Below are 26703 nucleotides of genomic sequence, written 5' to 3'. Positions count from 1 at the left end.
TTGTACAAATTAGCTTTTTTGCTTACTGTTTATAAATTGACATTGTTACAACGATACAAAACAACATATTTTCTTCATTAATGATCCTTCTTTACAATTATTGGCTGATATGTGACCATCTGGATGTTGCTAAACTACACCATCCAACATCACAGAAGGAGAAGTGCTAGGAAATGCTGGTGTTTCTTATGTCAGCTCAGGGATCCCCAACCTTTTGAACCCGTGAGCAACATTCAGAAGTAAAAGGAGTTGGGGAGCAACAGTAGCTTGAAAAATGTTATTGGGGTGCCAAGTAAGTGCTGTGATTGGCCATTTGGTAGCCCCTATGTGGATTGTCAACCTACATTGAGGCTCTGTTTGGCAGTACACCTGGTTGTTATACAACTAAAACTTGCCTCCAAGACTGGAATTCATAAATAAGCTCCTGCTTTGAGGCCACTGGGAGCAACATCCAAGGGGTTGGAGATCAACATGTTGCTCACGAGCTACTGGTTGGGGATCTCTGTGTCAGCTCTATGCTGCAGAAAGTAGGTACCAGCAGTATTGGAACAATCCTAGAATTGAGGTAAATATGCAACAAATTAAAAATATTTAATTTAAGCAAAAAAAAAAGTGCCTAGAACAGGGATGCTACACAAAGTTGGCTTTGGGAAGGTGGAAAGAGGTCTAGCTCACAACAATCTGAGGGACACAAATTTGTTTTCTCTTGTCTACAAGGTGAAGTGCCATGTAATACAAATAAGTTTATACATAATACAGGGATAGGCTAAATTACCAGGAAACCCATTATCCAGAAAACTCATAATTACAGAAGGCCATCTCCTATAGACTCCATTTTAATCAAACATTTTTTTTTTTTAATTTAATTATTTCCTTTTTTTCCTTAATATTAAAACAGTACCTTGTATTTGGTCCAAGCTAAGATATAATTAATCCTTATTGGAGGCAAAACAATATGATATTTTAGTTGAAGTTATGGTGATCAAAATTATGGAAAGCAAATCATCAATGCTGGTCTTGCCATTATGGCTACATAGTGGTGCTTGGGATAATTGGGATAATTATTGGAATCATATGCATTTCAGGACCGGGGGGGGGGGGAATGTAGCCTGTCAATTCTCATGTAATCAGCCCATCTGGGGTGTGTATAATTTTTTGATGTGCCCTATTTAGGTTGCTGGTATGATGTCTACATAAGTGCAATGGTCTAGAAGGAGCTGACAAGACAATCTCCATTATTAATGTTTGCAAGCTGTTAATTAGCAGCAGCAATCAGTGTTGATGACATACAGTAGAACCCCGATTTTACATCCCCAGAATTGATGCAGATTTGTCATGGTCCCATTCAGGCAAGCTGCATTTTTCTTTCCCAAATTTAACATTTTCCTGGAATTTATGCCTTTTTGAAGCAGACACTTGGGAAAGTGGGGGGTTCTACAGTAACGTAACTAGAGGGGGGCGGGCCCTAGTGAGAAACGTGCAGCTGGGCCCCCGCCCCCTCCGTACGCAATTATCTTCCCGGAAATTGGCGGGGCGTGAGCTGCTGGGGGGCCCTGAGGGGTGCGGGCCCTGGCCTAATTGCACCCCCTGCTCCCCCGGTAATTCCGCCATTGGGGTTCTACTTTAATCAAACTGGGTTTGGGATGAGCATTGAGTAACCGAATGACTGTACATGTTAATTAATACTGGTATAAATATCATATATTAAACAAAATATACATCTTATTGTAATCATGGCAAATAACGTAACGTACGCATTGCTTTTATACACAAACACGTTACAGTAGTGCATTGTCCATTCACTGAGAAAGCAACAGCTTCACCACTCCAGCCTTAAATCCGCTTTGCTCCAAATGTATTTTCCTCCCCTTTTGAAAAACATCTTCTCGTCAAACCCACTGAATTTTATAGCATTTTCAACGCCAACATCAAGGACAGATTTAGACGGATCCTTTCGCCCATTTCTACAGTCCAAAAAACGCATCTAAAAAAGAAAACAAGAGGGCATATAGCTTATTTCCAATCGAATAGTATCCAAATATTTTAACCAAACAGCCAGGGTCCCAACGTGGGTGTTATCTGCAGTTAAATGTGTATGCTCTCCCTGTATAGGTTCCTCCATGTAAACCAGTTTCCTCCTATGCTCCTCCGAAACATAACTTTTTTTAAAAGTTTAATATTTAAACTGGTCTTAATCATTGGTTGACAAGAAAAAAACAAAGGCAAACACTCCTACTGTCACCCACTTGGAATTAAAACTTGATTTTATACCATATAGCTAAAAACAAACTTGTCCTGACGCGTCCATATCGAAGGATACATCACAGGCCTATAACTATTCAATATGTGGGCCTGGATTTGTAGGCAGGCCACAAAGGCTCAGGACTACATGCCTTTCTTTGTTCTTGCCTATGCATCACCCCTAGCTATGGGCTTGGGGAACTGCACAGAGGCCACCAAAAGAAATCGGTGAGTGCAAAATCTTCCTTGCTTTGATTAAGCTAATGTGCACCAGTTAGCAGGAGATGCAGGACCTGGGATCTTTAGATCCAGGTCAACTTCATTACCAGGTGAGCCATTGTGTCTTAAGGAGTTTGCTGTTTGATGTGCTGATCTTGGGGTTTCATACACCCAGGCTAGAGATTGATTTTTGACAGCTTTTGACTTATTTAATTTTGAACTGAGCCGCACTTTTAATTTCTTTGTGTATCAATCATTGGTTGGCCCATAGCAACTGCTGCCCCAAACACACACGTTGTGCAGAGTAAGAGAATGAGTCCCTTCTTAGATGCTTATATATAGATATACTGTATGTATATTTGTATAATTCCCTCTACAGTAATGACATCACAATGCAGTTATGTGAGAGCATGCTCATAGGAATACACAGTAAATAGATAGCGATAACTTACATATTCATCCAAGATGAGATAAGAATCCCGCATCTGCAATATAATAATAAAGGTAAGTATTGGACACCTGGCACAGTTTTTATGCATGGCTGGTTAACTTATAACTTGAAAAATATACAGCACGGTTAAAGAAAAACACATTACAGGCTGGGGATCCGTCATCTGGAAACCCATTATCTGGAAAGCTCCAAATTACGGAATGGTTGTCTCCCATAGACTCCATTGTAATTAAATAATTAAAAATTTTAAAAATGATTTATTTTTTCTCTGTAATAAGTACACAGTAGCTTGTTCTTTTCTAGTAGACTTAAGGCAGGAAGAGCTAAATTACGGAAAGATTCGTTATCCGGAAAACCCCGGGTCCTGAGCATTCTGAAATAACAGGTCCCATACCTGTATTAAGAATGAAAAAAACAAGTAATCCTCCAACCAAGTTATGGCACAGCCAAAAACCTGGTAGGGCCATTCAGAAGTGAGAGCCCAAATATCTCTCTCTATTTACTGGAAGGCAAATCAGATCCAAGATTCCCATTGGTCAGATAGTGGCAGAAAAGTGTGCTCTCTTTAAATTTGCGAGTCTCCTGAAAAAATTCACTATTCGGACACCCACTGACTTTAATGCCACCTTCAAAAAATTGACGCAATCGACTTTTTCGGACGCGCATCCAAAATTGACGCGGATGACAATTTTTTTTCGCAAAAATTTTGCCGTTTTGAGAATTTCGCAGGGAATTCGCATCACTACATACCAGTAAAAGGTTGTTCCCAAAGAAGAATGGTACTTAATCAATGGAAACAGTGGACACTGGTGGCAAGATTGACTAGACACAGGGTAGATAACTTGCTTGGCTTCACCAAGCAGAAACATTGACACTAAGCAAATCAAAAGTAAATTTGATTTATAGGGACCGTGTACTTATACATTATGGCTTTGCATGGTTTAATAGGCTTTCATGCGTTCATATAACAATGCTTGATCAGTACAAGGTCCCTATAAATCATGTTTAAAGGAGAACTAAGCTCTAAAAATGACTATGGCTTAAAATGCCATATTCTATATTCTAAACTTTTTGCACCAGGACTTCAAACTTGTCACAGGGGGTCACCATCTTGGAAAGTGTCTGTGACACTCACATGCTCAGTGGGCTCTGATTGGCTGTTGAGAAGCTAAGCTTAGGGCTCGTCACTAATTATCCAGCAGAAAATGAGCTTCCCCTGTAATATAAGCTGATGCTACAGGTTTGCTGATTATTAAATTCTGATGCTAATTGCACTGGTTTCTGTGCTGCCATGTAGTAATTATCTGTATTAATTACTAATCAGCCTTATATTGTGACATTTCTATTCTATGTGTACTGTATATTGTGAGTGGGTCCCTAAGCTCAGTAAGTGACAGCAGCACAGAGCATGTGCAGTGAATCAGCAGAAAAGAAGATGGGGAGCTACTGGGGCATCTTTGGAGACACAGATCTTTACTGCTAAAGGGCTGTGGTTGCCTTGGGCTGGTACAGAAGCACAAAACATAATGTACAACATTTCTAGCTACTTCTTTATTTTTCCTTTAAGTTGTAAAATAAAGAGGTTTAGCTGCCATGTCAGGTTTGTCTTTAGATTATTCATCTAAACCAGAAAGAACTTTTCTCATTGTAATGATAGTAGATGGCTCTAGCAGTGGCATAACAAGATGTTAGTGGGCCCCACAGCAAATTAATTTAAGGGCCCCCAACATATTGTCCTGTTTTACCAATATATGTTGAAATTGGTCTTTTGGGGCCCCCTATAACTCCTGGGCCCTCCAGCAGCTGCAGGGTCTGCTTCCTCTGTAGTTACGCCCCTGGGCTATAGTAATGTCACATTCCTGGTCATAATATTTGTATGGGTTCATAAATACGGTCATTACCTGCTCATTTGATTCAGGTACCAAACATCTGATGTTTCTGTGTCGATCCAAAAAACTTTTGAATTCCTTGTTGCTGATGACGAACGTCTCGGCCTGCCTCAGAGCCTCTTCCCCGGTATTTTCTCCTTCAATAATAAGGCACTGGAATACCTACACGTGCAAAGAATTCCATTTGTGTAATTTATGTAACTTGAAATTGAAAAATTATAAAAATAAACCATTTGGACTAAAGGTGGGATCATGATTAATGATGGGCGAATTTATTTGCCAGGCACAAATTTCCCGCGATTCACGAAACCGCCGTTAAAATTTGCTGGTGTCAAAAACGAGATGCCAGCTCAGTTTCGCAAATTTTTCGTCATTTCGCGAATTTCGCTGGAATTCGAGAATTTTTAGGCGAAGGGAAACTGCCCAAATTCGCCCATCACTAGTGGCATGTGCAATAAATGGATTGACTGGACTTGCCCTCTAGTCGCTACAAATGTTCCCTGGAAGCCTGAGGATATTTCACTAGTGTGGCTGTCAGTCCCTTTGAGCCTGCACACTGCAAAGTAGAAGCGGCAGAATTAATCTAATGCTAATCAGTTTTGTGAATGGGCAATTTTCCTTTTAACTGCTGATTAATTGGCAGCAGACGCCATTAAACTGACTGCCGTTGCAATGAAAATATTCTGCAGGACAGTACTTGAAGGGGTGGTTCACTTTAAAATGAACGTTTACTATGTTACAGAATGGTCAATTCTCAGCAACTTTTCAATTGGTCTTTGTTATTTATTTTCTATCGTTTTTTTAATTCATTGCCTTCTTCTTCTTCTTCTTCTTCTGATTCTTTCTATCGTTCAATTACGGGTCAATGACCCCATCTAAAAACAAATGCTCTGTAAGGCTACCAATGTATTGTTATTGTTACTCTTCATTACTCATCTTTCTATCCAGGCCCTCTCCTATTCATATTCCAGTCTCTCATTTAAATCAATGCATGGTTGCTAGTGGAATTCGGACCCTAGCTACCAGATGGCTGAAATTGCAAAATGGAGAACTGCTGAATAAAAACCTAAATAACTCAAAAACCACAAATAATGAAAAATGAAAACCATTGCAAATTGTCTCGGAATATCTTTCTCTACATCATACAAAAAGTTAACTCAAAGGTGAACAACCCCTTTAAAGGGAGGGGGTTTTAACTCTAAGTTAACTTTTAGTGTGTTATAGAAAGGCCAGTTCTAAGAAACTTTTCAGTTGGTCTTCATTATTTTTTGTTACAGTTTTTCTTCCAACTCTTTCCAGCTCTCCCCATTTAAAAACAAATGTTCTGTAAGGCTACACATATAGGGGCACATTTACTTAGCTCAAGTGAAGGAATAGAATAAAAAAAACTTCGAATTTCGAATCATTTTTTTTGGCTACTTCGACCATCGAATTGGCTACTTCGACCTTCGACTACGACTTCGACTTTGAATCGAACGATTCGAACTAAAAATCGTTTGACTATTCGACTATTCGACCATTCGATAGTCGAAGTACTGTCTCTTTAAAAAAAACTTAGACGCCACCTAAAACCTACCGAGGTGCAATGTTAGCCTATGGGGAAGGACCCCATAGGCTTTCTGTAAATTTTTAGGTCGAAGAAAAATCATTCGATCGATGGATTAAAATCCTTCGAATCCTTTAATCGTTTTTCGTTCGATCAAACTATTTGCTGTAAATCCTTTGACTTCGATATTCGAAATCGAAGGATTTACATTCGGCAGACCCTATGTAAATCTGCCCCTTATTGTTAAAGACAAGTTGTGTGTAACATAACATTGATACTTTTTATTACTTATCTTTCTGGTCCTCATTATTTTTATTTTTTTATATTATTATTTGCCTTTTTCTTAGGTTTCCATCTTTCAAATGGGGGTCACTGTCTCTGTCTAAAAAACAAATGAAATAGCTCCCCCTTTATTGATATTGGTACTTTGTATTACTTTTCTATCTTTTCAGGCCCTCTCCTATTCATATTCCAGTCTCTTATTCAAATCAATGCATGGTTGCTAGGGGAATTTGGACCCTAGCAACCAGATTGCTGAAATTGCAAAATGGAGAGCTGCTGAATAAAAAGCTAAATAACTCAAAACCCACAAATGATAAAAAATGAAATCCAATAGCAAATTGTGTCAGAACATCACTCTCTACATCATACTAAAAGTTAACTCAAAGGAGAGGAACCCCTTTAAGGCACCTGAGCAGCTCATGCAGGACATGGACAACTAGCAAGAGAGACCCATTCACTGAACGGACAGAACAAAAACACTTCATATTCTCTACTGTCCCCTTTCTACTCTGGCTTTTGTTTCATTATCTCCCTATATAAACAGTTGAAACATTAGCAGTTGAAATGCCAAGCATGCATGTTGCAGAACAAAATTGTAAATACAGGTATGGGATCTGTTATCCAGAATGCTCGGGACCTGGTGTTTTTCGGATAACGGATCTTTCTGTAATTTGGATCTTCATACAGTACCTTAAAGGAGAAGGAAAGCTACGGAGGTACTTTATTGGCAATACATTAGCCACAATAATGCAAGCTATAACACTATATTTATTCTGCAGAATGCTTTACCATACCTGAGTAAACAGCTCTAGACACTGTCTCTCTTTGTTTAGGATAGCAGCTGCCATATTAGCTTGGTGTGACATCACTTCCTGTCTGAGTCTCTCCCTGCTCACTTATAGCTCTGGGCTCAGATTACAGCAGAGAAAGGATGGGTGGAGAGGAGAAGAGGAGCAAACTGAGCATGCTCACACCCGGAAGGAAGTCTGATACAGAAGCCCATGTGTACACAATAGAAGGAAAGAAATGCTGTGTTTCTTTTGACAGAGGACTCAGAGCAGCATTACTTTGAGGGTTTACTGGTATATTTAGGTGGACCTTTCTGATAAGGCTTACTTAGTTTTAACCTTTCCTTCTCCTTTAAGTCTACTAGAAAATCATGTAAAAATTAAATAAGCCCAATAGGCTGGATTTTCTTCCAATAAGGATTCATTATATCTTAGTTGGGATCAAGTACAAGCTACAGTTTCATTATTACAGAGAAAAAGGAAATCATTTTTAAAAATTGTAATTATTTGGATAAAATGGAGTCTATGGGAGACGGCCTTTACGTAATTCAGAGCTTTCTGGATAATAGGTTTCTGGATATGGATCCCATACCAGTATATTAAAAAAAAACCCATAAAAACATAAAAACTAAGCCTGCTTGCAATACTGCTGTCTACATCATACTGAAAATATATTAGTATAACCCCTGTAATGGCAAATCAGTGATTTTTTCTTGATTAAACCAAGTTTTATTTAAGGAATACTTAGTCAGTATTTCTAACTGACACGAGCAAACAATGATAAATTCAAATAAAAGTAGTGGTGCTTGTTTATGTAACATACCTTCCAGCGCACCGGATTAATCCGAGAGATTTCTTCGCTCATGTCCTCGTCGACATTGTAGCGGTTAATGACGGAGTTAATTTTAAAGGCAACGTTATAATCCCGGCACCACTGTCTTATTTTAAGCAAATTTTCCACATGGTTTTTCTTTCCTTGTCCTCGTCCAATTAACTTGTTCACATCCTCGTTGAAGCTGTCGCAGGACACAGCAAGGATGTCCAGATATTCGCCTGGGGACAAACACAGTGTTGATTCAATGAAAGACCCCACTGTTGTACAGGAATGTTTCAAGTAAGCTTTGCATTAAATGGTTAGTACTTAAATTGGACATTGTCTTTATATTGTGCTGATGTTATAGGGGTTGGTATAGGTAGCACAGCAATCAGTAATGGCGTGTTTTTCTAAATATGTGATTGCCTGTGGGAGATGCCATGTTGCTGCTGACAAACAGCTTAAACTGGCCACACACAGGTAGATCTGCTTGATTGGTGAGATTGCCAAATGAGGGGATCATTGCTTACATGGTGGTGAGACCCATCATCTGACCTTGAGCCACATTCACATCACATAGGGGACCAATGCGTGTTTTCAAGCTCAAATAATGGGTGTTGGTAAGGTGCCACCAGAAATCATGGGACCCCATACTGCTTAATTAGCAGGGACCTCCCCCTAAGTGACCCCAGTTTTATACCCACTGGTCACCAAGGATGAGGCCATTCTACACAACTAAGTAGAATGAATTCCCAATGGAAAATAAATTTACAACCAACTAAATTGCAGACTGGCAATGACCCTGATAAACCTTATCATGCCTACAACATACCCAACCCCCACTCACTCACCCTGCACTGCCTAGACTTTGCAGACCTCAAATCTAGCTTTTTTGGGGTGAGGTTTCAGCTTGTTGTCGGCATGATAAGGTTTATCAGGGACATTGCCAGTCTGCAATTTAGTTGTAAATGTATTTTTAATTGGGAATTCATTCTACTTCGTTGGCATGGCCTCACCCTTGGTGACCAGTAGGCAGATAACCGGGGTCACTTAGGGGGAGGTCCCTGCTAATTAAGCAGTATGGGGTCCCATGACTTCTGGTGGCACCTTGCCAACACCCATTATTTGAGCTTGAAAACATGCATTGGTCCCCCATGTAATGTGAATGTGGCTCAAGGGTCAGACGATGGGTCTCAGCAATGATCCCCTCATTTGGCAATCTCACCAATCAAGCAGATCTACCTGTGTGTGGGCAGTGTGGGAGGTCTTTGCTAATTAAGCAGTATGGGGTCCCATGACTTCTGGTGGCACCTTACCAAGACCCATTATTTGAGTTTGAAAATACGCATTGGTCCCCCATGTGATATGAATGTGGCTCAAGGGCCAAATGATGGGTCTCACCACCATGTAAGCAATGATCCCCTCATTTGGCAATATCGCCAATCAAGGGCCCCAGTCTGGATACCCCCCACCATGTGTTGGTCTAATGAACTGTAAGCAATTGGGGGCACATGCCATAGTGATTAAAGTTGTAGTCATGTGACTGAATATTACTTAAGGATGGGGACAGGTATTAAAAAAAAACCCTAAGTCACTTTGCTGCTGTGACCAATAACTGCTAACAAAGTGGTTGTTCACCTTTTAGTTAGGTTTTAGTAAAATTATTATTAGATTAGATTAGATTCAACTTTATTGTCATTACACAAGTACAAGTACAAGGCAACGAAATGCAGTTTAGGTCTAACCAGGAGTGCAATAAGCAGTAAGTGCAGGATAAGGTATAAATTATAATTGATATGTACAAGAATGAACTGGATAATATTTACAGAGGGATTTACAGTCATATGAACATAATATACAGTTTGTATTAACTATAATCAGGAGTTACGAGCAGATGAACAAATGTACAGGTTGCTGCAGTAATTATGAATATGCAAAAGATATGAACAAAATTTACAGGTTTATTTATCAGGGATTGACATATGTATAAAAATGTAGAATTAGAAATTTACAAATGTATATGTGCAATGGATATAATAATAATAATAATAATAATAATAATAATAATAATAATAATAATAATAATATTATTATTATTATTAATATAATAGGATCTAAATTACCCTAGCAACCATGCACTGATTTGAATAAGAGACTGGCATATGAATAGGAGAGGTCTGAGTTAGGAAAAGGAGCAATAACAATAAAAGGGGGAGCTTTACTGAGCAATCATTTTTTAGACGGGTTCAGTGACCCCCATTTGAAAGCTGGAAAGAGTCAGAAAAAAAGGCAAATAATAATTTAAAAAAACAATGAAGACCAATTGATAAGTTGCTTAGAAATGATCTTTCTATAACATAATATTAAAAGTTAACTTAAAGGCGAACAGCAGAACATAAGTATTTGCTGTACTCACCATACAGTCTGAACCACTTCTCTGTAATCAGACTCCCATTGCTCACAATACTGACACTAGGCAGTTTCAGCTCCTCTTTGCAGAACTGGACCAGTTTTCCAACATAATGACCTCTCTGTTGTACGAAAGGCTCCCCGCCGGAGAAATTGATCTTTTCCATACCTGCAACACAGAATGGATGGAGTCAATAGTTAGTGCATGTTAAATAGTTCTAAGACCCCACTGAAATAAATTCCCATATAGGAAATATGGTAAAATGATTTAAAAAGCAATAATAATTACTGAATAGAGCATCTTTACCAACTCACAGAAACAGTCAGTCCTGACTCCTGACCTACCTGCTGATCTGAGCATAGTAAGTCCTCTCTTGGCTTCTTCTATAGGCAACACAAACGATGTCTTTGCCGTGTGAAAGCAGAAGCCACATTTGTAATTGCACTGCCTGGTGAAGTGATAATTCACGCTGGTCGGAGTCACCTTGGTGCCATCTCCAGCCTCCGGTTTTACGCTCTGGGTTGGCGTCTTTGACTTTCTGAGGATTTCCAGCCAACACCAGAGAAAGAATATAGTTATGCTTTGTAAGAGGATCCTGAAATTCCCCCAAACAGCAGAGAACATTTCCATCATTGTTAGAGTAAGGAGGCACAGCATCTTGCACAGAGGTACTGATATATCAATGCAGTGATGTCTTCTCTCTTGTTTATGCTTTGCAGTGCTGTGAGTGGGGTTTATATACCCTTAGGACCAGCCCATGAACAGTAAATATGGCCAGGCATTATCTGGTTAAGTTTCACATTCCATTCTTCAGACGTGACAGTTAGATAAACAGCAGACAAGTAGTTTCGGTTTCCCAGGTTCTTTGGAGCACCTAGTGGCCGGTTGTTATTACCAGGGTGCGGTGCTCAATTGCTCTGCTGCTTTCCATTCTTGTTTTCATATGTAGCAAAGAATTTATAGATGCACAGCAAACATGAAGAGGCAGAAGTTTTGCCTTTATTCTGCTCTTTCCATGCCTGTTATCTTTATTTCAAATGATGAATAATAGTGCCATCAGTTTTGATTGATCAGTGCTCATTTTAAAGCTAATGCACAGGAAACACTACAAGGTTCATTTACAACCAGTGTTGGACTAGGGAGGTCCAGTGCCCACTGGAGTTTCTGAACCAGGGGCACCCACACCCCACTGGGCAACCACACCCCCAGCCACAATCCCCAGCCGCACTTCCCCTCCCCCTGTGCTAGAGTCCTGTGCAGATCCCAGACTAGACCGGAATCCGCAGCCCGTGGCCCGAACCACAACCCATATATTTACCCACTTTGATCCGCTACCCGACCTAGATCCGCAACTACCATTAAACAGGAGTGATGTTGCTGCTAACCAGAAGTGACATCATCAAAAGTGGGCGGGGATAGAAAAAAGTTTTGTAAAAAATTGAAAAGGAGTAAAATATAGACAATATACCTGCACCTGAAAATCCTACCCTCATCCCGCAGGGTACCCACTTTTTTTGTGGGAAACCCACGGGTACCCGAACCAATGCAGGACTCTACCATGTGCACCAGGGCAGGAGGTCAGGGAGCAGTACTCATGTTCTGGGTCATCGGGGCCCCCTCAAGGGCAAATACGGGCATGCTAAAATGAAAGTTGTGTGCGTAGATACCAGCACCCTGCTTAGTTGAGTATGCTGGGGAACCCTGGACCTACTCCCACCTTAGCCATGACAGTAATTCCCACAATAAGTTGATCTCTCTGACCAATCAGATTTCAGTATTCCATAGGGTACAACCAAATAAAATGAAACATGTACCATTGATTTTTTAAAGGTGCTGACCTTCAGTCTGCCATCTATTTACTCCCAAATCACAAACTTGTTATCTGATCCCATGGTGTGTGCCCTCCTGCTTTGAGAGCAGAAGGTTAAGACAACCTATTTAGCTTTTTCACTTACAGCCTGAAGCAGGTCTGGACTGACATTCAAAATAGGCCCTAGTACAAAGAGCCCCCCAGCCAGCCCAATAAATAATGAATGTTTATAGCATTTTACAGCAGCCCCTCTGGTGTTTGCCAGAACCCACAGATTGTCAGTTTGGGCCTGGCCTTAAGAGAACTAGAACAGGAAGGCCAATTAAACAAAGCCATTAAAAATAAATAATGAAGGCCAACTGGAAATGGTAGATTTAGTCCACCTATAATATAATAAACCCTAATTTTTTTAACTTGTAATGGGGGCCCTGGCGCCAATGTTTTTTTAAAAAAAAATATTCTATGGGGTCCCATTATGTTTAAACTTGTAAGGGGGGCCCTGGAGCCAATTTTTTTTTTTAAATATTCTTTGGGGCCCCAATTTTTTTTAACTTGTAATGGGGGGCCCTGGCGCCAATGTTTTTTTTTTAAAAAAAATATTCTTTAGGGCCCCAATTTTTTTTAAATTGTAAGGGGGGCCCTTGCGCCAATGTTTTTTTAAAAAAATATTCCTTGGGTACAACATTTTTTTTTTTAATTGTAAGGGGGGCCCTGGCCCCAAAGTTTTTTAAAAAAATATTCTTTCGGACCGGACTGAATGGTTACGTACTGTACAGGTTGGACTGTGTATGGCCAGCTTAATCAAATAAATACTAGCACCAGATTACATTTAACTTGCCAACTCACACAGACAGGAGGAGATATTCTTGGGTAAAAGCAGATGGGAGACAGGTTGCCACCTGGCTGGTATTTTACCGGCCTAGCCGGTAAAAATGATGGTTGATCCCAATGTTATTAATAGGGAAAAAAGAGAAGTATATAGGAAGGCCAGTATTTTTGTCCAGAAAAGGTGGCAACCCTAGAGACAGTTAAGGATGAGGAGGTGTCCAGATGTAAATACTGCATTTGTTATTTTAATAAGCACAACCCTTACATCTGTGAGGAAACCTGTAGCTGATAGGGGCCACAATGGGAGAAGACGAGTCTGAGAGCAGGCAGGCAACTGAGAGTAATAACTATGAGAGAGAAAGAGAGGTTGGGGTATCTGAGAGTTGCAGTTCACCAACAGAAGGGCTGCATATTATGCATTCTCATTAACTTTAAAATAAATTAGGAAATAATATACAGTAGAACCCACATTTTACATTTTTCAAGGGACCAGAATAAAAGTGTAAAATCCAGGAAAATGTAATCCGCTCAAAACGTACCTTTTGCCTCCTTCTGGCCATCGCACGATGTGGGCCAGCCCCTTATACATCACGGGCCACCCCTTTTACATCACGGACTGCGCACTTTTACGTCACGCCTCGCCCTTTTGTTCCCACCCCCACCACCAGCTGGTTGAAATTTTATTAAAAGGTGGTACCCTAGTGGGACCACAAAACAAAAATGTAAAATGAGGGAAAACTTAAAATCAGGGGATGTAAAACTGAGGTTTCACTGTAGTTGCTTTGTACTTTTACCTGTGACCCCCATGTGGCCCCTCAGCCAGAAGCTCAAGACCCAAGACTTATGCACAGTATTCCACCCCCCTCCTCCCTTTGTTTGATAACAAAGACTTGTGTTCAGTTTCCCTTTATCCGCTCTGATCTAGCTGAGAAATGAACTTTCAGACTGCCTGTAACCGGAGAAACGAAACCAGGCAGTTGGGAAGTGTGAGTGGCAGCGGGGAGTGAGCGAATGGGAGGAGCTTCGTGCCATAAAGAAACTGCAGATAAGAGAGGGAATAGTTAATGAGTCGCTTTCACTTTCCTTTCCTGCTGAAACGTGTTAATTATAAATGCTGGAGCAGCTCAGTCTGAGCCACTATTTTCATGATATTGGGCTGGAGCACAGTCGGGCTCTTGTCTCGGCTAATAACCAAAAGGGAAGCTGTGAGGCGGCAGATAGAGATAATATCCAGTGCTTGCAGCTATTGCATATCCAGTTCTTATAGCCAGATCATGGGCACTTCTCACAACCCCTGCAGTACAGATTGGGAGCACAGGATCTTTGCAGTGGATGCCAACCCCAGCCTGGGCTACCCAGAGCCCTTCTATTTCACATCACTGACAAATAAGGATAGAGCTTCTCCTGCCACTTCTAATGAGTGGCCAATGTTGGCACATGGGGGCATTGCCCTGTCTGTGTGTATTACTGACCCATTCCCAGTAAGCGCTGCCAGACTGCATAGATCCCTGGGGCAACAGCTCGCCCAACTATTCTCTGGCACATGCCACGTACTAAGGCTCCTCTCCTACCTCCCACAGGACCCCTATGCTTCCCTACTGAGGGGCTTCTTTATCTGTGACCCCCAGAACTGCACCAGCACTCAACACAGGCTAAAGCACCTGCTCAGCGAGCACAGGCAGCACATCAGTTCTTTCACTTACCAACAGAAACCACAAGGGGGCATCTGGCAGAATGTATTGGAACTGAATGGAGGAGAACAAGAGATGGAGGAACATTGGCAAGTAGTGAGAATGGGGGAGCCGGACCCATCCCCATTTGCGCTCAATATCCTACACACTGCTGTGTACTATTCACTGAGTAGCACCCGCGCTGTCTTACTACAGGTAAGAGAGTTTCGTATAGAATGAGTTAAACAGCAATAAAAGGGTTAAAGGGCTCAGTCACCTTTAAATTAACTTTTGGTATGACGTAGAGAGTGATATTCTGAGACAATTTGGGTTTTCATTTTTTTATTATTTGTAGCTTTTGAGTTATTTAGCTCTTTATTTAGCAGCTCTTCGGTTTGCATTTGAAAGGGCGTGTAAAGGCAAAAATAATAAAATCCCATTTTTACTTTCTTTAATGAAAAATAAAACTATCTCCAATATACTTTAATTTAAAAATGTGTACCGTTTTTATAAGGAACCTGACTGCATGCAGTGAAATTCTCCCTTCATTTACTGCTGTGGATAGGAATTGTCAGACGGTCCCTAACTGCTGAGCAGGGAAACAATCATACTTATTAACAGCAGGGGGAGTCCCCGCCTTACTGCCCAGCCATGCAGAACTCAAGCAGCTTTGTTTGTTTCCCTGTAGAGCAGTTGGCGACTGTGTAGAGATTTGCATTGGAATTTATTTTGGCTTTACAACCCCTTTAAAGTTTCCAACTCCAGCTGCAGGGACAAAGATCATGGAGCGAGATTTAAACAGATAAACTGGGATTCTATTTGGAGGATTATTTTGCAGCAGTCACTGGTTCTGCAGAGTTGGAGAAAGTTTGTATTAAACAATACAAAAACTATACATTAGATTACATGACAACACAGGACCCAATGCAGTCTGTATATTCTGATTATTAATCCGGTTTGCTGTATTCCCTAAGCAGCCCAGACCACACTGAGCATGTGCACAGTTCTAGTCTTGCAAAGATATTTAACAAAGTTACAAGATGATGACCCCCTGTGGCCAACTTTTAAATCATTTGTTTGATTAGGCTTGTGATGCAGTAAGTTCATGGTTATGTTTAGTATACAAATAGGGTTGCCACCTGGCCAGTAAAAATGTTGCTTGATGCCAATGTTATTTATAGGGAAAACCCATAAAGATATAGGAAGGACGGTATTTTTTTTCTAGAAAAAGTGGCAACCCTATATATAAAATACAGCATTTCTAGCCTTATTCAATCTAAACTTTGCTTCCCCTTTAAACAAACTGGTAGCTAGGGTCCAAATTTTCCTAGCAACCGTGCATTGATTTGAATAAGAAACTGGAATATGAATAGGAGAGGACCTTACTGGAAAGATAAGAAATAAAAACAATAACAATACAGAGCCTTACAGAGCATTTGCTTTTTAGATGGGGTCAGCGACACCCATTTGAAAGCTGGAAAGAGTCACAAGAAAAAAGCAAATAATTATAAAACTATAAAAAATAAATAATGAAAACAAATGGAAAAGTTGCTTAGAATTTGGCATTCTATTACATAGTAAACATTTACTTAAAGTTGAACCATCACTTTAATTTTGGTAAAGAGCTAATAACAAGGGTAGTGATGGGGGCGAAACTGCAAAAAATTCATCAAATGCATTGGAGTCTATGGGCATCTTTGTCACGGAAAAACCTGGAGAAAAATTTCTCTCATCACTAGAAGGAAATTATTTACTTTCTAATTTACTGAAACTAGAAATATATGTCGGCTTTGGTTTTGTGTTTACAGGATGTTATTTGACGACATCTAGTGGGCATGAGTGATACTGCATGTTCACATAACTACTGCAGTTACTGGAAAAGCTGGAAATGTTTTGTTCAGAAAACCTTAATATAGACACTAGAGAAATGACTGTTCTCCATAACAAAATACATTTATGGCACTTTTAAACATTGAGAATAAGACATTTTTCATAAATATACTGATGCTGATTATCAGTCGATACCCCAATTGCCCCTTATTCTTTCTGGGCCCCCCAGCAGAGCAGGCACAAGGTTTGCTTCCATGCTCCTGGGTCGGAGAGCTGTTACTAACCTTTTGCAGACAACCCTGCACCTGTTGCAAGTCCAAAGTGAATGAGCAGTAAGTGGTGTAACTTTGCACCTTTTAGTGTTCTTGCACATGCACCAGACGCACTAGTAAATGAGGCCCAAAATCTCTGAAAATAAATTTAAAGACTCGTTCAATTGTTATTATTATTTCTTACATTCCACAGCATATGTAAGGAATACTTTGCAGCAAATGTAAGGGGTTAGCATCCACATTGATCCAAAAGAGACTTTTTATTGTTGTGACTCCACCGGAGCTGGAGCTAGGGGTAGGCAGAAGAGGACAGGCCTAGATTTGTGGCAAGCACTGGAGACTGGCGTGCGGGAGATTTGCAGAGACTGGTATGCGGATTTGAAAATCTCCCGCATGTCTCCAGTGCCAGACCAGTTCTATGTATGCACATTTTACATGTGCGCATGGGCACAAGAAAGGGGATGGGGGGCAAGAAGAGCCGGCCTAGGGGTACCTGGAAAGTAAATCCGGGCCTGGAAGAGCCAACTGCCTATGGCAAAACAATAGGGGGCGCTGAGCAGGTACCTGTTAAAGGGTTTTCTACCAACTCTAGTTCTTGTTAATTACCTTCTGCCGCTCTGCCCTCCCTTCTGCCACTATCTCCACCCTGCCTTCCCCTCTGTCACCTGCCAGGTGGCCATCCAGACTGCCTAGGGTGTCCCTGACTCCATCCTAAATTTACTGTAGAGCTTGCACTTATTCTCACTCTTACACAGGGTCGGACTGGGTTGGCAGGACACCGGGAAAAAACCTGGTGGGCCCCGGGTCTTGCCGGCCCAGACCCATTTCCTGTGCATCATCTTCCTGCAACTGATCACAGCAAAAACAATACACGCGAGAGCATCGCAACACTGCGCTACGCAGGTAGGTGAAATTGGGCTAAGTTAGAGTTACAGGAGAGGGGCCATGAAACATCAGCCCCAGTGAGCCCCGGCCCCCCAGTCCGACCCTGCTTTTACACTGTATGTCGAGTTTACTTTCATTACCATAGGCCAACAGATATATAGTACAGGGTAATAGAACACTACCTGCTATCACTTTCCCATTGACATACTGTATTTTCTGGATTTAATTATATCCATGAATGAGCCATTTATCACATGTATTTTAACATTTGAACTTTGCCTCATGTTCCAGTGTTCTGCATGTATCCCGGAAGCCGCAAGGATTCTAGAACTTCTGGATAAGTGTGACACCAGCGCTAAGAAAGGACGTTTTCCTGTTATTGTTATTGAGGGACTTGATGCCACAGGTGAGTCATTAACTGGAACTGGTATATACTGTATACACATCTAATACGGACATAAAGTACAGGACCAGCTACATGTGATGTGTTAGACACTTAGTCAAGAAATTGTATTCATCACTCCTGATCAGGGCTTAAAGTGGACCTGTCAACCAGACACAAAAAGCTGTATAATAAAAGTGCTTTTCAAATGAAACATGAAATCCAATTTCTATTTTTTATTAAAGCATTCATAGCTGTTGTAAGCTCATTTAAACATCTCAGCTGTCAATCAAATATTGCCCTGGGCATAGAGACGGGGCAGGCAATTGCTTTCACTTTCCATTCAGCACTTCCTAGATGTCACTGCTCTCCCCATATTCCCCCCATTCTCTTTACCATTTAATTGTGTAGCCAGGGCATGGGGATGGACATCAGGTCCCCCATTCAAGATTCTGAGATGATACAAGGCTTGTCTTAAGTGTCCACAAAATGGCTCCTGCCTGCTTGTTATAATTATGAATTCCCAGACTGAAGGAAACACAATTCAAATAATGTAATTAAAGTTCATTTCGCTTGACTAATGTGATAAAATAGGTTTAGGAATATTTTTTTTGGTTGAGGGGTCCTCTTTAACAGCATGGATGCAGTGGAGCTCAGTGGAGCTTGATCCAGTCATGACATGTTTATAATTTCATGCACATAAAGTATATTGTGCTACAATGTACAGTAACAGGCAACAGAGTTTGATATAGCAGCTTATTGTACCATAGTAATACACCATTAGCCCCTTTCACTAAGATGGCTCTGTACCTGCATGAGTGGAAATTAAAGGAGTTCTATACCCAAATAGAAACCTATGTAAGCCCCTATGAGAGCCCCCTTGTGAACACTTTTGTAATAAGATGCAGTTTCTATTTTTAATGTCATCTGAGATATTAGCAACTTTAGACTGCCAATATCAGGCTTTTCTCTTAAGTGACTTTGCTCCATGTGCCTAGCCAATTAACCACAGGGTCAGTAACGTGAAAATCTGGCATTAGCAGTCCAAACTGTTACTATCTTGACTTAGAAACCACTAATAATAGTAGATACAGTATATGTAAACTGTGAAAGAGCTGAGTAGTGATGGGCGAATTTATTCGCCAGGCGCGAATTTGCGGCGAATTTGCGCGATTCGCGGCAGGCGAATAAATTCGCGAAACGCCCGCGAAAATTGGCCGAAAAAATTTGCCGGCGTCAAAAAAAATTTTTGAGAAAAAACGGACGCCGGCGTCAAAAACGGGCGCCGGCGTCAAAAACGAGACGCCGGCGCAAATTCGCCCATCACTAGAGCTGAGAGGAGCACTATGAGTAAGTTTAGTTTTGGTGCCACCTGCAGCTGTCAGCGGCCATTAACTTGCGTCTCTGAATGACTCCTACGTGCCTCCCGGCCACCGGCCATCATCAATACTGAGCTGCCGTATGGGAGAATGCATTGCTGTATTCATGGGACAAAACAAAGAGCAGAGACCAAGTTTAGTTTTGTCTTCTTATTCGGTTTAAATTTCCTTGAGGTGGCATCAGACCAAAATACAGCCCTGAGTTTATGACCACTAAAAAAAGTGCAGTTTTTTGCCCACGCCCATTTTTTGCGGCCACACCCCATAATTACCATGTTTGTGTTACCAAATTTGGCAGGTTATGAAAGTTTGAACATATTTCTGTGTTTTTTTTCCCCAGTTATTACAGTTTTGCTAATGAAGGTGAAATGCCCTTTAAGCTGCGCGTCTAACTTCTCCCAAGGGATCTCTTTATCTAAATTGTTACAATTACTTATTTGCTTATCTCAAAATTGTTACAAAAGTATCTTAGTTGCACCTGATGGCTGTTCTGGGCTCAAAAACCAATTCCGTTAGAAACTTTGTATCTTTTTCTGGCTGTTCAGTGCAGAGAAAGTCGGGACATTTCAATACAGATGCAGAACCCGGGACAGTTGGGAGGTATGCTGTATTCATGGGACAAAACAAAGAGCAGAGACCGGTCACACTAATGGTACCTACCGTGCATGGAGCAAAGTATTATTTGCCGACAGTGAGACGCGGGAATTCGTTGCGAATTCGCGCCTGGCGAATTTATTCGCCCATTACTAGTAAGTATATATAATCACTTGGGGGTGCCTAACTTTTGTTTGTAGGGATTTTAGTGGTACTTTATCTATGATTCGTTGTTTACCAAAGTGAAGTTAATAACGTTAAATAAATGACTCATAACTCTACCAGCCTTAACGTTTGCTTTATATTCTACAAAAAACACATCATTAGCGGGTGCTGCTATTTACCCATGATGCACCTTGGCACTTAAATGGTTCTTCATATTAAGATTTGATTTCTTTCTGAAGGGAAAAGCACACTAACCGAATCCCTGAAGGACTCCCTAAAGGCAACATTACTCAGGTCACCACCTGACTGCATTAGCAAGTGGCGGAAAACATTTGATGATGAGCCGTCACTTATAAAAAGAGCATATTATGCCGCGGGCAACTACGTTGGGGCCTGTGAAATAGCCAAGGCATCAATGAATTCACCGGTCATTGTGGACAGGTTAGTAAAAAAAATGGCCTTTGTATTTGCTTCCAATCAAAAAATCAATATGCTGATTCTGCTGAGGATGGGAAAGGGAGCATAATATAAATGTTCTGCCCCAAAGAACAAAAATGTGCCTTTACTTTCTCAGTATCCAATATTAGTATCTGGTTAACCAGACTCTTTAGGATTGGAAACCTTTCCATTCTGTTGAAAACCATGCCATAAGGCTACTAAAAAAACAATTGAACTTGGACTTAAAAGGGAGGTTCATCTTTAAGTTACCGTTTAGTGTATTATAGAATGGCTAATTCTAGGAATCTTTTCAATTGGTCTTCATTTTTTCTTTTTTACAGTTTTTGAATTAATTGCCATGTTCTTCTGACTCTTCATTATTTTTTGATGCCGTTTTTTTTAATTATTTGTCTTCTTTTGACTCTTTCCAGCTTTCAAATAGGGGTCACTAACCCCACAAATGTTCTGTGAGGTTAAAAATGTATTGTTATTGCTACTTTTTATTACAGGTATGGCATCTGTTATCCAAAATGCTCAGGACCTGGGGCTTTCCAAATAATGGATCCTTCTGTAATTTAGATCTTCATACCTTAAAGGGCATGTAAAGGCAAAAAAATAAAATACCATTTTAACTTTCTTTAATGAAAAAGAAACCTATCTCCAATATACTTTAATTAAAAAATGTGTACTGTTTTTATAAGAAACCTGACTGTATGCAGTGAAATTCTCCCTTCATTTACTGCTGTGGATAGGAATTGTCAGACGGTCCCTAACTGCTGAGCAGGGAAGCAATCATACTTATGAACAGCAGGGGGAGCCCTCACCTTACTTCCCAGCCATGCAGAACTCAAGCAGCTTTGTTTATGATGATCCCTAAGCAGCCCAGACCACACTGAGCATGTGCACAGTCTTAGTCTTGCAAAGATGTTTAACAAAGTTACAAGATGGTGACCCCCTGTAGCCAACTTTGAAAGCATAAATTATTTGTTTGATTAGGCTTGTGGTGCAGTAAGTTCATGTTTATATTTAGTATACAAAATACAGCATTTCTAGCCTTATTCTATTTTACACTTTACATGCCCTTTAAGCCTAATAGAAAATCATGTAAACATTAAACAAACCCAATAGGCTAGTTTCACTTTCAATTAATTTGGATAAACGGAGTCTATGGGAGAAGGCCTTAATGTAATTCGGAGCTTTCTGGATAATGGGTTTCCGGGTAATGGATCCCATACCTGTACTCATCTTTCTATTCAGGTGTCTCTTATTAAAATAAATGCATGGTTGCTAGGGTAATTTGAACCCTAGCAACCAGAAATTGCAAACTGGAAAGCTGCTGAATTAATATAAGTGAAAAACCACAAATAATAAAAAAATGAAGACCAGTTGTAAATTGTCTCAGAATATCACTCTCTACACCATACTATAATTAATTTAAAAATGAACAAGCCCTTAAAAGACTTTATAGGAAAATAAAATGCTGCAGTTCAGAGCTTTCTGGATAACAGGTTTCTGAATAATAAGGATTCCTAGCTACTTATACAATTTGAGAGTTGGCGGCACAGTGACTCATAAAATATTAACAGAGCTAAGAGCCCAATGCCAGATAAATAGCAGCAAATTACAAGGATTTAAATGATTATTTATCTGCATAGTGTATACTCATGGATACTTATGCTTATCTGTTGAATTAGGTATTGGCACAGCACGGCGGCCTATGCTATTGCTACAGAAATAGTTGGAAGTGTTCACAGCCTCCCCCCCTGCCATCATGAAGTTTATCAGTGGCCACGGGATCTATTAAGGCCTGATCTTGTCATTCTGCTGACTGTCAGCGACGAGGAGAGAATGCGACGGATGCGGGGACGTGGACTGGAAGAAACCAAGGAAGAGAAGGAGTTGGAATCTAACACCATGTTCCGGCTGAAGTATGTATAAATATTCCCATCCTTATGGTTCTCCTGTTTGTATGGTATCTGATGCCTGCTCAGACGTACGTTTAATAAAGGAAGTTATTGGTGCAATTTATACTGTATAAGTTCTTGCTATGTCCTAGGGGTTTCATTCAACCCACCAGAACATATGAACAAATAAAATGCTGGGGAAAATATTGTTAAAGGCATCTGCTTAGCTCAGGGCTGTCCATGTCTATCCTCAAGGACCCCGACAGGCCATAAATTAGGATTACCCTCAAGGAACCAGACAAAATGAAGGAATCACTAAAGACCTTACAGAAATCAAGTATTATTAAACCCATACTTTGCTGTGGCCCTAAGGCTTTTACAAAGGTCCTTGTTAGGGGAACGCTCAATATACAATGATTGGGTAAACATTTCCCTGATTCTGGAGGCATTGAACTACAATGTGGGTCTCCTTTAGCTTAAACACATTTCCATGAAATAGTGTGAAGCTTCTGGCTCAAAACTGCACCACATGGGACCCCCTAAATGAGTTTCTTTGCTGTGTGTTATTTTGTATAGAAAGTAGTGCAGTTGGGTTAGTAGGAGCCATGTCATGGTCCTCCAGGTTTTCCTTTGAAAAGTTGAAGGCAGTCCGGGCCTGACTTCTGCTGCACATGTTCAGTGATGGTGGTGGAGTTGAAAATTCAAAATTTTGAAAAATCCGCACCGACCAAAAAAAATTGTCGTGCCGCAATATTGACGAGCACACAAAAATTATTTTGATACCCATTGATTTCAATGTGTTTCGTGAATTTTTTGCCATTTTGCAAATTATTCAGCAAAGTGAAACGTCCCGGATTCGCCCATCTTTAGTCACCAATGATGCTGTTTGTGGGGGGGGGGGATGAAAGGTCTCTGGAGTATCAAGGTATTCTGCAGGGTTTTGTTCTTCTTTACAGTCTGTGTAAACATTGTAAATTGTATTATAATATGGTTCAATTATACTGCAAAAAACTGCTGAGTGGGGAGGAGACAAAAAGATTTTCAGGAAATGGACACTTGGGGGGTTATTTATCAAAATCTGCATTTTTCAGATTTTTTAAATACAAAATCAGACCAAACTATAGAATCCATGATTTTTATCAATAAAAAAAACCTCAAAAAAATCGAATGAGGAAAAACCGTGACTTTTTCTGACTGTTGAGTGAAAAACTGTTTGAGAGATTTTGTGAGTTTTAAAACAATGGTTAAGGGGACATCTGCCATGGACTTGAATTACATGAATTCGGCAGGTTTTAGATGGAGCATTTTCGGGTTTGGTCTTAGAACAGCCTTGGGGCATAATAAATTGTGAAAAAAATCGCCTTCTTTTTACCTAAATTGCACCTTAATAAATAACCACAATAGTGTAAAGAGATTAAAAAATAGTTATATGGGTGGACAAAAAGAGAAGAAAAGAGAAGAAAATTAACCATATAAATGACCAGTTTGCTGTACAGAATTTCATGGCATCCTGTAGTGTTATGGATGTATGTAATTTGTAGTCGCCTTATGTGTCTGGTCCAAATTTCATGTACGGGGGCTCAATATTATATTTTCTATATAGGCACCCAAGGGCCTGCAACTAGGGTGGAAGCATTGGGAAGTCAGCTCTTGGACAGCTATTTATATTAATAAAACAATTTCCTAGCAACTGGGTGGAGACTTACTAATAAATCTAGTGGTGTGTTTCCTAATGACCTTAAATATAGTCATGCACAGGGCAACCCAGGGTGTCAAAGCTGTGCCTCATTCTCCTCTACTTCTCCAGCTCATATTTGAATAGATGACTGAAATACAAAATAAAAACACAGAAATATGTTCAAACTTTCATAACCTGCCAAATTTGTAAAATGAACATGGTAATTAGGGGGTGTGGCCACAAAATGGGCGTGGTTAAAAATGTCACCACTCTATGCTCGCCAATCAGAGTTCTGTCTGATTACTTTTTAGAATGGTGTTTGCTACAGTATTTCTCATTTCTGTATTTCAGGGTGGAAGAGGCGTATAAGAGAATAGAAAACCCCCAGTGTGTGATCATCGACGCCAGCCCGGCAAAGGAAATGGTTTTAAAGGAAACGTTAAACGTAGTAAGGAAGCACTGTGTCATCTAGCTTGGCCTTCTTCAGGAGCCTGCAGCATTTGTATAAATGTACTGTATATATTGTAAAGATGACATTACATTAGCTTTATCCAAATATCTTTTTCCACATTTTTTTTTTTTAAAGCTTTGAGGTATAAATCCAACAGATTAGTGCTCATTGAATCCTTTAGCACTCTTGCACTGCTGCCTGATGGAATTATTAATGGTGATTTAAGGGAGGTCATGCAGGAGGCACAATTCAGCCAGAGGCAAAGTCAACAAAGTGACTGACCATTGCCCAATTTGGTCATCTATTTGCTGGGTTAAATCAGGCTTAACTGATGGTGTGGCTCCCCTGGTCAACAGTCAGATCCTATGCAGACGTGACACGAGAGGACCTCCAAACTACTGTAATTTCTGACCTATCAGACAAGAAGTAATTCTGTGTCAGCACACAACTCCTCCACTTATTTCAGGTGCACGTTCAGAGGTGGCCACCACACACCATAGATACTTCAATATAGAACACGAACAGCACCTTCTTGATATAATAAAAAGGCCTTTATTCAAACATGGCACAGACCAATCGTAGCAACGTTTCGAGCCGTCTCCGGCTCTTTATCAAGCACCTATCAGACAAGCCCCATATGATAATAGGCTGCTAACTCAGCCTGGAATTTTATTTTACAAAATGTATACATAGTAGTTTAAACCAATTGATTTAAAGAAGAACTAAAGCTTAACTAAAGAAGTAGGTAGAAATGTTGTACATTATGTTTTGTGCTTCTGTACCAGGCCAAGGCAACCACAGCCCTTTAGCAGTAAAGATCTGTGTCTCCAAAGATGCCCCAGTAGCTCCCCATCTTCTTTTCTGCTGATTCACTGCACATTCTCTGTGCTGCTGTCATTTACTGAGCTTAGGGACCCACTCACAATATACAGTACACATAGAATAGAAATGTCACAATATAAGACTATGACGATTTTCCTTCATCCAGGTCATGGCATATCTAATATAAGTAATTCTAAAACAACTGGACTTGCTGAGTAATCATTGAAGACGTTTCACTACTCATCCGAGCAGCTTCTTCAGTTCAACTGACTGGTGTGGGAAATCCTCGGCATATAAATTCTTCCTCTAATCCAGGGGTCCCCAACCTTTTTTACCCGTGAGCCACATGCAAATGTAAAAAGAGTTGGGGAGCAACACAAGCATGTAAAAGTCCCGTGGCATGCCAAATAAAGGCTGTGATTGGCTATTTGGTAGCCCCTATGTGGACTGGAAGCCTACAGGAGGCTCTACTTGGCACTATACATAGTCTTTATCCAATTAAAACTTGCCTCCAAGCCAGAAATTCAAAAATAATCACCTGCTTTGAGGACACCAAGAGCAACATCCAAGGGTTCGGAGAGCAACATGTTGCTCATGAGCTACTGGTTGGGGATCACTGCTCTAATCCAATCACAATGGCACATTGTAACTCTTCAAAGAGGTGACATCTGAGATTTACAGAGGTGTTGATTTTGTGGGGTTACTATGAAAGCATTACCAATGTGTCATGCAAATCCTAGAAACAGGTGTTACTTGTGAGAGTTGCATTTAATCTCAGATGCCGACATCAGGGACTCACCCCTTGTAGCCTACGCCTGGGTTCCACCGTCACAGAGCCAACAAGATTTTACAAAAAGCCCAAAAACATCTACTAAATGAACGGGTCAGACAGATCAACTTTACCATTGATGCCCTTAAGCAGAAAGTTGAACATCTGAAACAGAGTCTGGCAATA

The 26703-nt window shown here is 40.4% G+C and overlaps 2 protein-coding genes across 3 annotated transcripts; one reads left to right on the top strand and one right to left on the bottom strand.

Moving 5' to 3' along the window:
* Positions 1-927: 927 nt before the first annotated feature.
* On the bottom strand, positions 928-11894 carry rsad2.S (radical S-adenosyl methionine domain containing 2 S homeolog). The gene is made up of 6 exons (XM_018265918.2): positions 10985-11894; positions 10647-10808; positions 8240-8469; positions 4813-4962; positions 2913-2945; positions 928-1984 (listed from the first exon to the last, which is right to left on the bottom strand). The coding sequence occupies exons 1-6, from the start codon at positions 11295-11297 to the stop codon at positions 1820-1822; spliced, it is 1053 nt and encodes a 350-aa protein (XP_018121407.1). The 5' UTR covers positions 11298-11894; the 3' UTR covers positions 928-1819.
* A 2389-nt stretch (positions 11895-14283) lies between these two features.
* On the top strand, positions 14284-25549 carry cmpk2.S (cytidine monophosphate (UMP-CMP) kinase 2, mitochondrial S homeolog). Of its 2 annotated transcripts, XM_041565047.1 has the most exons (6): positions 14284-15164; positions 18227-18341; positions 20242-20445; positions 20695-20896; positions 22588-22821; positions 24827-25549. In XM_041565047.1, exons 1-6 carry the CDS (start codon positions 14424-14426, stop codon positions 24945-24947), a joined length of 1617 nt encoding a protein of 538 aa, XP_041420981.1. In that variant the 5' UTR covers positions 14284-14423; the 3' UTR covers positions 24948-25549. The 2 variants fall into 2 exon arrangements, with proteins under 2 accessions (XP_041420981.1, XP_018121406.1); XM_018265917.2 differs by lacking the exon at positions 20242-20445 and having other exon boundaries at positions 14285-15164.
* The last annotated feature ends 1154 nt before the right edge of the window (positions 25550-26703 follow it).

The sequence above is a fragment of the Xenopus laevis genome, chromosome 5S (assembly GCF_017654675.1).
Source record: "Xenopus laevis strain J_2021 chromosome 5S, Xenopus_laevis_v10.1, whole genome shotgun sequence".
NCBI classification, from domain to species: Eukaryota; Metazoa; Chordata; class Amphibia; order Anura; family Pipidae; genus Xenopus; species Xenopus laevis.
Note: the sequence above shows the minus strand (reverse complement) of the source record. Positions and strands in the feature narration are given on the sequence as shown.

Coding starts and splice junctions, on each gene's coding strand:
- rsad2.S (XM_018265918.2), bottom strand. CDS start 11,297: ATGCTGTGCCTCCTTACTCTAACAATGATGGAAATGTTCTCTGCTGTT. Junction 10,809..10,984: donor TACTATGCTCAGATCAGCAG/GTAGGTCAGGAG, acceptor TCTGTGTTGCAG/GTATGGAAAAGATCAATTTC. Junction 8,470..10,646: donor GAAGTGGTTCAGACTGTATG/GTGAGTACAGCA, acceptor GTTTGTCCCCAG/GCGAATATCTGGACATCCTT.
- cmpk2.S (XM_041565047.1), top strand. CDS start 14,424: ATGATATTGGGCTGGAGCACAGTCGGGCTCTTGTCTCGGCTAATAACC. Junction 15,165..18,226: donor CCCGCGCTGTCTTACTACAG/GTAAGAGAGTTT, acceptor CTCATGTTCCAG/TGTTCTGCATGTATCCCGGA. Junction 20,897..22,587: donor TCACCGGTCATTGTGGACAG/GTTAGTAAAAAA, acceptor CTGTTGAATTAG/GTATTGGCACAGCACGGCGG.